The 14177-nt window shown below is 42.6% G+C and overlaps 1 protein-coding gene across 1 annotated transcript in view; it reads right to left on the bottom strand.

Annotated features, from left to right (window-relative positions):
* Positions 1–14177, bottom strand: part of ABHD12B (abhydrolase domain containing 12B) — a 33008-nt gene that overhangs the window by 3190 nt on the left and 15641 nt on the right. Inside the window, exons 6-9 of the mRNA XM_006160528.2 lie at positions 11058–11103; positions 10609–10738; positions 9855–9892; positions 7125–7204 (exon numbers count right to left, since the gene is read on the bottom strand). Of these exons, the coding sequence (XP_006160590.1) occupies positions 7125–7204; positions 9855–9892; positions 10609–10738; positions 11058–11103 (294 nt within the window). The remainder of the gene's footprint in view (positions 1–7124; positions 7205–9854; positions 9893–10608; positions 10739–11057; positions 11104–14177) is intronic.

The following is a 14177-nucleotide window of genomic DNA, read 5'->3' as shown; positions in this document are numbered from 1 at the left end:
GTCTTCCTTCTAAATTTCTCCCATAAGAGACAGAGACAGAGACAGGTACCCCCACATGGTGTCCAAGGCTGTGACCCACTCCCAGTGCCAGCCAGCCTGGGTCTTATGAGCATGCATGTGTGCACACCAGGAGGGTGCTCAGGATGGTCCTGGGATGCAAACCCAGGACCCTTGTCTTGTGAGTCTAGTTGTGCTACTACTGTGCCACCACGTGGCCCTCCCATCTTTTTAAAAAATACAAATGATACCACTAACTCTTTATTTCTCCAGAATCATAAAGGAGCATGAGGTGCAAAGTCTAAAATGTGCTTCTACTATGAGCATAATTAACTAGTTCAGTTGAAGGCCAGAATAGTCTAATTTCCGGGGAAAGTGTGCAAAACATAGATCATTTATTTTAGAGGATTTGAATATTATAAACTGTTGACTTATGATTTAATATTATAATGCCTTAAAAGACATTTTAGATTTTAACAATAACCACAAGATTCCAAATATAATCATTACTATTCAAAATACCACGAATTTCTTCTTTAATGAAAACTTCTGGGAACCAGCAGTTAGCGTAATGGCTATGTCGCTGGACTCCCACGTAGTCGACCGTGGTTCGCGTCCCGGACCCGGTGGCTTGAAAATTCTGGCAAATTATTCAATTTGCTAGCTAAATCCACATTTTGGTTAAGTTAAATCAAGATCAGTTTATATGCCCTAAAAAATCCATTTCGACTGAAAATGAGAAGTAAAGGACAGAAACCCTGAGCAATATTGCACCTTCTTCACTAACTTAGAACTCTATGTCCAGACTGCTGAACAAGTCCATTCATTCCTCTCCCTGGCACGACTACCCAGCCTAAGCCGCCCTTCATCTCTTGCTTAGCTTATGCCAACAATCCCAAACGGCTCCCTGCATATGCCTTTCTCCTTCTGTCATTCGGTGTGCAAGTCAGATCGTTAATGTTTTGCTTCCAAGGCATCTGGATTACACCCAGACAGGTCACTGTGTCCTTTGAGACCCTACAGAATCTGGAGGCAGCCCCCCCATCTCTGAACTCAAATGAGTTCTTATACTGAGCCCCTTCCTGGCCCGTCGGAGTCTGCTGCCTTCCACTGCCAGCACGTGCACCTGGATTCCACCACCTGGCCCTCGCCTTTGCTTTTCTCTCAGCCTGAGACCTCCAGACTTTTCCGTGGCAGCTGGCTCCTGATGCTATTCTCAGCTCATATGAACTCAAGGAGACTTCAAAAAGTTCACGGAGGGCCAGCTGCATGAGCTGGTGATGGAGGCCTCTAGATCCCACATGGCCAGCTATGTGGTTCAAGTCCTGGACCAGGAGGCTTCAGAAACTCCAGGTGCATGTGCACGTGTGCCCAACATCCCAATGGGAGTGAGAATGGAGAGAAAGGATTACAGTGTGATCATGCCCCATGGCAGTGCCTTCTCCTGTCTCTCTCTCTTTGGTTCTCTGTCTACCACTGGCAAGCACACATGGCCCACTAGCAAAAAAACAAACCAAATAAAAAGTGAAAAATGAAATGAAAGTATGCAGTTATTTTGGTACCAAAAAAGCCTTTGAAAGTCATGCAGTTTTTTCATAATACTCTTTCCACGAAGACCCCTGATATTTCTTCAGAGTGATTTTCCCCAACCAGCTCTCAGACATTCGATTTTCCCCACCACTCAGTCATTAGCCATCACATTATTTTATTGCTTTCACAGCACTTGGTGCCATTGGACATGTTTGTACTGTGTCCTTGTCTTCTGCTTCTCCAGCAAGTAAATAAGTGTCACAGGAGGAGAGACGACAGTGTTCTATTTCCCTGTGGTATCCCGAGAACCGAGAAAAGTTTCTGGTCCATAATAGACACTTGACAAATATTTGCTAAAGATGAAATATTCCTGGTGTACACTACAGTATTCTCTGTCACTCTCATCTTAGTGTGACTGAATTCTAATTTTTATTCCTTAAAATACATTTGCAGGGGCCAGGAGGTGGCATGGTGGTTAGAGTGCTGGACTCTCACATGGCTGACTGCAGTTCAAGTATCAGACCTGGTGGCTTACTTTCTCACTTTTTCTCTCTCTCTCTTTCTCTCTCTCGTGAGCACACATGCCCTAGAAAATTTTAAAATAATAACAGTAATAAATAATATTAAATTAATAACTATTTAAACATACATTTCCAAAGCAGAAAGACCAGTAAAGTATTACATGTACCCCCTGATGTACCTGAAGAGGGGGTGAGAATATAGTAAATGAGACCTCACCAAGGGAAGGCAGTAGGCCCAGAACAAGTAGGATGGGGTCAATAAATGCAACCTTGTCCATCATTTTTAAAAAGAAAAAGCAATAATTAAAACTTGTCCTAAAGCTATAATGTCATTGATTATGGTCTCGCACTATGAGCTGTAGTAATACAGAGTACACTGACGACTTAAATATAATGACTCTTTGGGCCAGCAGGTGGCATGGTGGTTAGGGCACTGTATTCCCACGTGGTCAACTGAGGTTTGAGTTCTGAACACAGCGGCTTGAAAATCACAATAAATTATATATATATATACACATACACACACACACACATATAGATAGATAGAGATATAATGAATATTTAAAATAATTTTTAATTAGTTTTACTCATTGTTGTTATTTTCTTTTTGACCAGAAAGAGACGAGAAAGAGAGAGAGAAAGTGAGAAAGCAAGCCGCCACCTCCGAGACTTAGCTGTAGTCAGCCTTGTGGGAGTTCAGCATCTTAACCGCCATGCCACCTGCTGGCCCCTAAAAGCATTTTTAAAGGCTTTTATTTTTTTAACAAGATTTTAAAAAGCAGTTCATGTCATTATAGGGAATTTAGTAAGGAAGTGGGTACAGAATAGGTAGGCAAATGCCAATAAGTACAGACTCCGGCTTCAGCATTTTGGTTTAGGCTTGCTGTTTCCCTGGTGTCATGGGTTTTGTCTGGTCTACACTTTTCTTGTGGTCTCGTAGCAGGTGATTTGCATTCAGGTGTGGTCTGGAGAGCCTAACACTGCCTATTCTTTCTCCTCCCTCCTCTCCCATAATAAGGACAAGACTTTTTATTTTGTTTTCTCTTTTCTTTGTCTTCTGATTCCTCCATCCCATGGACATTAGAACTCCTCTGAGGAAAAGTCAGTAAGAGAAGCCCTTCAGCAATTCATCTCAAATTCTGAAGGAGCAAGAAGAAAACAGACTGAAGTCAATCTGCTCCCATTAATCCTCACTCCTGACTAGGCAGGGAAACCCTTTGAGACTCAGAGGTCACGCCATTCCCTCCAGCCCTGACCGTGACAATAGCCTCCCGATTGTCTTCCTCCCTTCTTTACTCCTCTGGAATACCAGCTGATAAATATTCTTAAAATATTTGTTACATGAAAACTGCTGTTGCCACGCTTTGGGAATGCCACACTCTCTACTACAAACGACTCATAGCTTGAACTCAAGCCCATCCACCTCTGCCCACGGCCTTTCATTCCAAAGGCTGCTCACGTCTGGTCTGTCAGCCTGGAGGTAGGAGCGGCAGGACTGAGTCTGCATTGTAAGGGTGAGACAATTAGGCAAGCTTCCCTTTCCCTCTTTGCTAAGTGGAGGCAAAGATGCCAAGCTCACAGAATTGCTGTGAGGATTTAAAAAGGATCAAGAATGTGGAAGACCTTCTGTGGAAGCCCCATGTTGACGCTTAGGTATCTTATAACATATAATTGCCCCATTCCTGCCACAGTGTCAGCTCCCATTTCTCACCTCCTCTGTTTCCTAACTGCTCTCCTTCATCTGCAAGAAATGAGCTAAGATCCCCTCTCTCTGAAAAGCCTTCATTGACCACACCTGCACCACAGACCGCAGACCGCTGTCTTCCCTCAATTCTCCCTACCCTGAATTGATTGTTCTGGGTCCTCCCCTAGCATGTTAATTTCTTTCATTACAGTTTACAGTGGAGGCAGGTAAAGCATTCAAAACAAGTAGCCCAAGGTTACCAAGCTGTTAGAGACAGCCCTAGAAATAAAACCTGCGAGGTCAGATGGCAGAGCCATGATGCTAAGAGTCTGTGCAGATGGTCCTTGCGGACCTTAGAGTGTCTCTTGAAGTTTATAACATTTTAAATTAAATTCCAGACTTAAGAAAATCAGGATATTTTCCGTAAGAGAAATCATCAGGGGCTAAACCTTTGCCAAAGATAACTATAAAACTAGACAACGGGGGAGGACTCTCTCAACGGTGTCAGAAACATCTCAGGGCAGTGAGTTTTGAGGGTCTAGATCCTCACACAATAGAATATGATATAGCAATAAAAATGACCAAACTTCAGCTATACATGAGTAAAATTCCACAAGTATTAATATAATGTTGAGGGGGGGACAGAAAATACACCCTGTGTAATTCTACTTATATGTAAAGTTCAAAAACAAAACTCTATGGCTGAAAAATGTGCATGTGAGTGATAACACTATAAAGAAATTCATGGTCAAAGCTGGCCAGGTCCCATGGTGGTTGCGCTAGACTTCCACATGGCTGACCGTGGTTCAAGTCCTGGATCTGGAGGCCCCCAAATCACAACAAATAAGTAGATAAATAAATAGATGTTTTAATAAATAAATTAAATTTTTAAAAGAAATGCATGGATATGATTAGCATAAGATTCATCTAAGGATTTCATCTACCATGAGGCTTATTGGACTGTGAAATAAGATATAAAAGACCCCTCAGATGCTAATTTCTTGACTCAAGTGGGAGTTACATGGGTGCTTAGTTTAGAATAACCCATTAAATTATGTATTTTTCCTACTTTGCCAAATTAAAAATTTTAAAAACATATGAAAATACTGTGTCTTAAGTTCTGCTACATTCCTACAATTTGATGAATTTATTAGTAATTAGAGTAGTATAATAGATGCCTAATTAATGGTTATATTACAATGAGTATTCAACTGTATAGAATCAATTGGAACTATTATATTTATTAAACCTCAGATTATTCAACATTCAGCATTTTAGGTCACACAGGGGATTCCTGTATTAAAGTGAACTTTAGATCGTATAAAGGCATTTTCAAGATTGTGCAATTCTGTGAAATGGCTGTCCCAGGAGGTGGTTGGTGAGCTACTTTTTCCTGAAAACAGTTAAGCAAATTTGAGAAAGCTCTATGATAGTCTGTTTTACAAATGATTCTAGAAGGAGACCATTAAGTTAAAATACTCCTAAAGTGCCTTCCAGTGTAGAATGGCAACTGAAAAAGTGGGGCCATGTTTCCCTCTAAGACTTCTCCCTCTCTCTCATTCTCGTATTTACATGGATGTGTGATTACAAGCAATTGAATAAAAGTAGGCTAACCTACACAACTGTTTTTGTTTTGTTTGTTCTGTTTTTAGTTTTTGCTATAGGTTGCTTGTATGCCCCGGAGAGAGAGACAGAGAAAGTGAGAACTCACTCTCCAGAGGGTATGACCATACCACAATCCCTTCTCCTCTCAGGATTTTGGGCATGCCACATGTGTGTCCAGCATAATTTTCTTTTTCTTTCTCTCTTTTTCTTTCTTTCTTTCTCTTAGGTTTTTGCCATAAGGTGCATGTGCTCACTGGTGAGAGACAGAGAGACAAGGGGAAAATGAGAAATCACCCCCCAGGGGGATAACCCTACCACAATCCCTTCTCCTCCATTACCCTCTCAAGATTTTAGGCATGCACACACACACATGACCTGGGTGATTTTCAAGCCTTCAGGTTCAGGACTTGAACCATAGTCAGCTATACAGGAGTCCAGTACCTTAACCCTCCATGTCACTTGCTGGTACCTATGCAACAGATTTTTTTTTTTTTTTGGAGAGGTTTTTTTTTTTTTTTTTTTGCTATAGGGTGTGTGTGCTTGCCAGACAGAGAGAGACATAGAGACAGAAAGCGACATATCACCTCCCCAGGGGGGATGGTCACGCCTCAATCCCTTCTCCTCCATTCTCCTCTCGGGATCTTGGGCATGCACGCACACGCACCCGGCGTGAGTTTTAAGCCACCAGGTCCGGGACATGAACCGCGGTTGACTACGTGGGAGTCCAGCGACATAGCCATTACGCTAACTGCTTGGTTCCCACCCACAACAGATTTTTAAAACCATATCTTATGGCCTAATTCTTTATACTTTATTTTCTTACAAAGATTGTTTTTATATGGGATACTGTGTAGAAGCATTTCTTGAGTTTTCTAGAAACTTTCTAATGATAAAATTATGAGAGATATACAGTGAACATTCATGAGGCTAAAAATGATGTGTGAAAAGTTGATTTTCACTTGTAAACAAAAATAATACATAAACCCAAAACAAGCCTATCTACTAAAAATTATAAAAGATACGAGGTACAATTAATAGAGACAGTAAAAACTTTTACTCTTGGGCCATTCACTCTGTTAAAAGAAACTAAAAGAACCACCAAATTCAAAAGCCGCTGTATTACTTTTCATGGTTAACTGGTTCATAAACTATCTCCAGTTAAAATAACTTAAGAACAGGGGCTAGCAAGTGGCACGGTGAAGGTGCCAGACTCCACATGGCCAACTGTGGTTGAAATCCTGGACTGGCAACTTGAAAATCATGTCGAACATGTGCACATGCGTGCCTAATATCCCAGGAGAAGGGGATGCAGCATGGCCATTCTCCCGTCACCCCGAGGGGTGATTTCTCACTTTCCTGCTGCCTGTTTCTCTCCAGAGAGCACATGCACCCCATGGCAAAAACATAAAAGTAAAATAAATTAGGAACATATAAAACCAGTTGAACCAGCAGATGGCATAATGGTTATATTGCTGGACTCCCAGGTAGTTGACTGCAGTTCGAGCCCTAGATCTGGCAGTTTAAACTCACAGCAGGCATGTGTGAGTGAGTGCATGCCCAAAATCCTGAGAGGAGAATGGTGAAGAAGGGACTGCAATGTGGCCATCCCCCCTGGGGAGAGGGATGATTTCTTGCTTTTTGTCTCTCTGCCTCTCCAGTGAGCACATGTATATAGCAAAAATCTCTCAAAACAACAACAACAAAACTAGTTAATAAGATAAAGTTAATAAACATGTATAGAAGTAGCCTACACTTTGATATCTTGTGAAGATGAATCAGAGACTCACCTTTAACATGGGATAATTAATAGTTGCCTCCCACATGTTGGTAAATGGAGCTTCCAAGACAATAGCATCAACTGGACATCCTTAAAAATAATAAAATAAAATTTGAAAAAAGAAATCAGTAACTCCCTTATTCCCCCTTCCCTAAGTAAGTGGTACTCAAGGTCTTATACATAAATTGCCTGCAACAAAATCATTTGTGAAGCTTATTAATAAATAAAACTCTTAGACCCACACCATATGTATGAATTAGAATCTCTGAGGTGATGGCTAATAATGCATGTTTTTAACATATTCCTTCCTACCAAGTGACTTCTATGCACATAGCTGAAAACCACTACTTCCTAAATGCAGCCAGACTGTCAAGGCTTGAGTAATTTAAGAAAGCAAAGTACTACCGGAATATGTTCTGCAGTCCATTGTTTAAAATGTGCAGAGGCTGGGACCAGCACATGGCGTAATGGCTACGTCGCTGGACTCCCATGTAGTCGACCGTAGTTTCAGTCCCGGACCCAGTGGCTTAAACTCATGCCAGGCACGTGTGCATGCATGCATACCCGAGATCCTGAGAGGAGAATGGAGGAGATGGGATTGTGGTGTGGCCATCCCCCCTGGGAGTGATTCCTCGCTTTCTGTCTCTGTGTCGCTCTCTTGTCTTTCTGGTGAGTGCACACGCCCTATAGCAAAAACTTCTCTTTAAAAAAAAAAAAAATGTGCAGAGGCTGACTAGATTCTTCTGGTCAACACTGCTTCTGAGAACAACTAGAAAATATGTGTGGGACTGGCAGATCATGTAACAGTTATGTCACTGGACTTCCATTTGGTCAACCACAGTTTCAGTCCTGGACCTGGAGGCTTGCTTGAAACTCACATCAGGCACGTGTGTGTGCATGTCCAAATCTGGAGAGTAGAACAGAGGAGAAGGGATTGTGGCATGGCCATCCCCCCGGGGAGGGGGTGATTTCTTGCTTTCTGTCTCTCTGTCTCTCTGTCTCTCCAGTGAGTGCATGTGCCCTATAGCAAAAATCTCTCTAAAAAAAAAAATGTGTGTGGAAGGAGGGTGTGTGTGTGTGTGTGTGTGTGTGTGTGTGTGCATATGTTTGAAGGAATATAAGGGCTACTGATCAGTGAAAATTTGAAGAGCTAATACCAAAAGAGGAAAGCCCAGAGAGTTTGAGCTCTCTCTCCTCACAGCTGTTGAAACTCTGAAAGCCATTGTGGTGGCTGAGGGAATTAGAAACAGACATAATTCTCAACGTGCTCACAGACTCAAAATGACGAAATTTAGAGTTCACGATCTGAGAAGACGGAAACCCTAGTACATTTCTCAGGCTTCCGTTTGTGACCTTAATGAGGGCTACACTTAAGGAGTAATAGTGAACTGGAAATAGACCTGCGCTTCTAAACACTGAAGCCCAGATTCAGATCAGCTCAATATCTGACTGGATTGAGACGATCATTCCTTACCATAAGTGCTTTTCAAGATGAAAGTCATTTATTTCTTGAAGAAGATAACAGCAACCCAAGCCTCAAATCATTAGCATGTTTTCATAAATAATGTCTAGTACTGAATCAAAAATAACTAGAAATGCAAATAGAGCAAAAATAAAACAAAACAAGACAGGAAAACTGATCATTGGCTACTGGTGCAGGGACAAAATGCAATGTTCTGTGAGGCTGCCCACGTGGGAGATACATCCAGAGACCTCCCTTAGTATACCGGACACATGTGTATTCATGATCTAAGGCTGGCTGAGGCTACGGGTGGATTGCAGCATCAAGGCCCTGTTGGGGAAGCTGTTTCTGTGTCTGTGTCTATCTCCGTCTCTCTCACACATGGAATAAAGAAATATGCTTTTTTAAATGGGGCTGGAACCAGCAGAAAGCCTAGTAGTTACATTGCTAGATTCCCACATGGCCAACCATGGTTCGAGTCTGAGACCCGGAGGCTTGAAAATCACATTAGGCGCCTGTGCGTGTGTGTCCAAGATCCTGGGAGGAGAATGGAGGAGGAAGGATTGTGGCATGGTCCTCCCCCCCGCCCCAGAGGATGATTTTTCACTTTCCTTCTCACTGTCTGTCTTTCTTGTCCTACAGCAAGCATATGCACTCTAAGGCACAAACCTCTAAAAAGGAGGTGGGGTGAACAGAACAAGTCTTGCCTGTCATTTTATGAAGTATTATTTTCCTCTCCTATAACTTCAGTTAATATCACCACAAGGAGGGGGTCTTTTGAAAGGCAATGGTAACTCTTTCCTTAGTACTTATTTTAATTTTTTTTATTCTTTTAGAGAGATTTTTGCTATAGGATGCAGGCACTCACCAGAGTGACAGAGGGAGACAGAGAGAAAGTGAGAAATCATCCCACAGAGACGGCCATGTCATAATCCCTCCTCTTCCATTCTTCTCTTGGGATTTGGAGCACACACACACACATGTGTCCAGCCTGAGCTTTAAGCCACCAGGTCTGAGACTTGAACCATGGTCAACTACATGGGAGTCAGCAACGTAACCATCACACCATCTGCTGGTTTCATTAAATTTTTTAACCTTGAAAAGCAGCTACTATTGTTTTATTAAACAGAGAAGGGAAAAATGTTAAGTTTCAGAAAATATCTGTAGTTGGGATGCTATAGCTGTCTGTGTTTTCAAAGAGTACATAACAATCTCTTGATAGTTTTTATTTTTCTACCAGAAGTCAACAGATTATTCCATTTAAATATTTTATATTACCTTTGTCTTCTAATACTCTTGCCGCATTTGTTGCAACTCTGTAAAACAATGAAAATTAGTGCACGTGAAGCAAAGACTTAATGGTTAAGGATATAGTACAAAATGCAGTATCCATCGTGAGCATCTGATGAATGCTCTGGTTAGAAATGCATATAGACACAGATCTGCCCTGGATAAGAGAGCCGGATCCCACATGGCCAAGCATGCAGTTCAAGTGCTGGCCCTGGCAGCTTGAATGGTAGCTGCCCCAAATCCCCAAATTGTAGAGGAGCTTACATGCCCCAAATCCCAACAGGTAGAGGACTGGGAATTGTGGCATGACCACACTCCATTGGTGGGTGTGCTTTCTCCCTCTCCCTCTTTCTCTCCCTCTTCCTTTCTGTCTCTTTCTCCTCTCTCGTACATGTACCCTCTGACAATTAATTATTTGAAAAGAAGAAAAAGAAAGAAAATACATAGACACACTGTTTTGCAGAGGAATTCAAGGGGTTCCCTACATTAAGGCTCTTTTTCTTTACACACCACAAGGAGGATTCTGGAATGTTCATCAGTCACAGAGAACAGTAGAGCTGAAGGGTCCTCTCTTGTTTCACAAGCAGACATGACCAGGACTCCAGCGTTTGTGGCATGTGAGGGACCAGTGAAGAGCCCCTGTCTCCTAGCTCCATGCTGCTTCTACTGCTTGCTGCTGCCTTTGACATGACACTGAAGCCCCAAGGACCCCATTAAGGAATCACATTCAGATCTCACTTACCCTGTACCCAGAGAGTGGCCCCAGAGACACACAGGGGTGGTGCCACTTCTTGCCTTGGCCCACTCGTAGACACTAATAGCATCCACAGTCAGCCCCTTCTCTGTGGGCTTGCCCGTAGAGTCTCCAAACCCTGGCAGCAAGGAAAGACAAACAGCATCACTACTTCCAGGAGAGTGGTCATTGGGAGCCTCCCATTTATTGAAAAATCCCCATACACAGTTATTTTTTTTTTTTTAAGAAAGAGATTTTTTGCTATAGGGCTCATGTGTGCACCAGAAAGAGACAGAGACAGAAAGCGAGAAATCACCCCCCAGGGGGATGGCCACACCATAATGCATGAGTTTTAGGCTGCCAAGTCCGGGACTTGAACCATGTTCAACTACATGAGAGTCCAATGATGTAACCATTATGCCATCTGCTGGTCCCCATACACTGTTCTTAACACATACCTCTGTAGTCAACAGACAAGACATGAAAGCCACCATCACTCAGCACCTAGGGGACAAAGGCGTTCCTATCATTCTCATCAGAAAAGGTTCCTCCTCAAAAATCTCCAGATGTGGGGGAGACTAAACCTCATTAGTCCCTAGTGGTGATGGTTTAATAGCTGGGGAAGAGATTTGTTTTTGCAATCTGGTGTTTGACTTTGAACTTGTGATCAGACCGGAGGAGGGAAGAGGTGGATGGAAAGCAGCATGACTAAGCAGAGTCGCACAGCCTGGGTCGTACTCTGGCTCTGCCAGCTGTGTGGCCTTGGCCAAGTGTTGGGCCAATAATTTAACATTTAAACATGAAAGTGCTATTCTGCAAAGTGTAAAATAATCATAGTCTCCCTCAGGGTTGTTGGAAGATTACATGAGATGAGGTACTGAAATACAAGGGGTCAAAAAGTTTGTAGAAAATGTGTATTATGAAAAAAACACTTCATGGGGACCAGCAGTTAGTGTAATGGCTATGTAGCTGGACTCCCACGTAGTCGACCATGGTTCAAGTCCCGGACCCAGTGACTTAAAACTTATGCCGGGCGTGTGTGCGTGCATGCCCAAGATCCCGAGAGGAGAATGGAGAAGGGATTGCAGTATGACCATCCCCCCTGGGGAGTGATTTCTCACTTTCTATCGCTCTGTCTCTGTCTGTCTGGTGCACGCCGCGCCCTATAGCAAAAACCTCTAAAAAAACACTGCATGGATTTCAAAAATTGTTGCACCAACATACATTTGTGTTTTAATTCATTTTTTCATGAGATTTTTGAAGCTCCTAATATCTAATGATTTAGTAAATGTCTTTTTAAAGGATTCCCTTGAGGGGCCAGAGAAGGGCTCAGCGGTCTCTGTCAAAGTCATGCATGTGCCTGACCCAGGGCTGGGTGAGGCTGGGGTCGGACCGTAACGTCAAAACCCTTTTGGGGAGGCTGTTTCTTTGTCTGTCTCTCTCCCTTTCTCTCTTGTGCAAGAAATAAATAAATACACTTTGGGGGGGGGGGGAATGAATTCCCTTGAGAATAAGTACATAGTTGTAGAAGAGGCAATAAAAAAATGGAAGGTATTTATATTAAATATGAATAGATGAAGAGCTAACTTCAATTTAAAAAATAAAGCGTTCATTTGAATCTATAAAATCACTGGCAAGTCCTTAGTAAATAAAGGAGGGAAGAATATGGAAATATCATTTTATATGAGATGAATTCTACTGATAGTCAAAAGAGGCAAAATTTCACAGTACACGCACTTTTTTTGGGGGGGGGGAGAGATTTTCACTATAGGGCGCGTGCGCTCGCCAGACAGACAGAGACATAGAGACAGAAAGCGAGAAATCACCCCCCAGGGGGGTGGTCACGCCGCAATCCCTTCTCCTCCATTCTCCTCTCGGGATCTTGGGCATGCACGCACATGCACCTGGCGTGAGTTTTAAGCCACCAGGTTCGGGACACGAACCGCAGTTGACTACGTGGGAGTCCAGCGACATAGCCATTACGCTAACTGCTGGTAACCAGTACACGCACTTTTAAAACTTAATCCTGGGACCAGCAGTTGGCGTAATGGCTATGTCGCTGGACTCCCACGTAGTCAACTGCGGTTCGTGTCCCGAACCTGGTGGCTTAAAACTCACGCCAGGTGCATGTGCGTGCATGCCCAAGATCCCGAGAGGAGAATGGAGGAGAAGGGATTGCAGCGTGGCCATCCCCCCTGGGGGGTGATTTCTCGCTTTCTGTCTCTATGGCTCTGTCTGTCTGGCGAGCGCACGCACCCTATAGCGAAAACCTCTCCAAAAACAAAACAAAACAAAACAAAACTTTACTTAATCCTCACAATAGTATGATAAAGCAGATATTATCCTCACTTTACAGATGAAAAAACTAAGCCTTGAAGAGTTTAAGTAACTTGTTCAGAGTCACTCAGTTGATTGAAGGCAGAACTAAGGATTTGCTCCTGAGTCTGCCCGTACCCAAAGACTCTGGTCCCCTACTATCATACAGATGTAGGGGAGACTACAGGAATTTTTAAATACAAATCAAACTTGGGGCCAGCAGGTGGCAAGGTGGTTAAGGCATTGGACTCCCACATGGCCGACTGCAGTTTGAGTCCCAGACCTGGCAGCTTGCTTTTTCACTTTCCTTTTCTCTCTTTCTCTCTCTCTCTTTCATCAAATTAAAAAATAATAATAGCAAATAAAATAAATAATTATTTTAAAAAATATAAATCAAACTAATTCTGAGGAACTCAGTGAAGCTTCTGAGTATCTATTCAAACTATAATTCCTTCAAAAAAAAAAAAACCAGACGTGTGGCAGCTAAGTCTATGGGAAGGTGGGAATATTTGCATGTCATTTCTGGCACATGGTGAAGGACCACTTGACAGGGACAACAGCAACAAATCCTACTCCTAAGAATTCATCTCTACGGAAAAAATGCAGGAGAAGAAAAAAGCATGTTTGCAGTTTGTGGTAGCCATACTATTTAAAGACAATTCAGGGAAGAAAAAAAAAAGAAAAACAGCAGCAATGGACTAGTTAAGTAAACCATTATTTTAATGGAGTATGATATAAAACTGGTTAATTGTGATGACTATGCAAAAACATTTCTAAAATAGTATGAAGTGAAAGAATGTAACATAAAATCTTGTGTAGAGTCACGGGAACACAAATTGCGGGCGGAGGGGGAGAGAGACGGGAACACAGATAAATGAAAATAGCTATAGTGCGTGATTTGTTTACTCACTAGTGATGAGTAAATGAGAATTTCACAATAAAGATTTCGTTTTTAAAAGAAGTCACCAGGACCAGCAGATGGCATAATGGTACGTCATTGGACTCCCATGTAGTCAACTGCGGTTCAAGTCCTGACCCGGCAGCTTAAAACATGCTGGGCTGGTGTGCGTGCACGCCCAGAATCCTGAGAGGAGAATGGAGAACGGACTGTAGTGTGGCTCTCCCTCCTCGGGGGTGAGGGGGGATTTTCACTTTCTCTTTCTGTCTCTGCCTCTCTCTATCTCTCTCTCTCTCTCTAGTGAACATACATACCCTATGGTAAAAACTCCTTAAAAACAAATGAATAAAAAACCCTTTCCAAA

Source organism: Tupaia chinensis, unplaced genomic scaffold, assembly GCF_000334495.1.
Source record: "Tupaia chinensis unplaced genomic scaffold, TupChi_1.0 Scaffold000688_1, whole genome shotgun sequence".
Taxonomy (NCBI): domain Eukaryota; kingdom Metazoa; phylum Chordata; class Mammalia; order Scandentia; family Tupaiidae; genus Tupaia; species Tupaia belangeri.
Note: the sequence above shows the minus strand (reverse complement) of the source record. Positions and strands in the feature narration are given on the sequence as shown.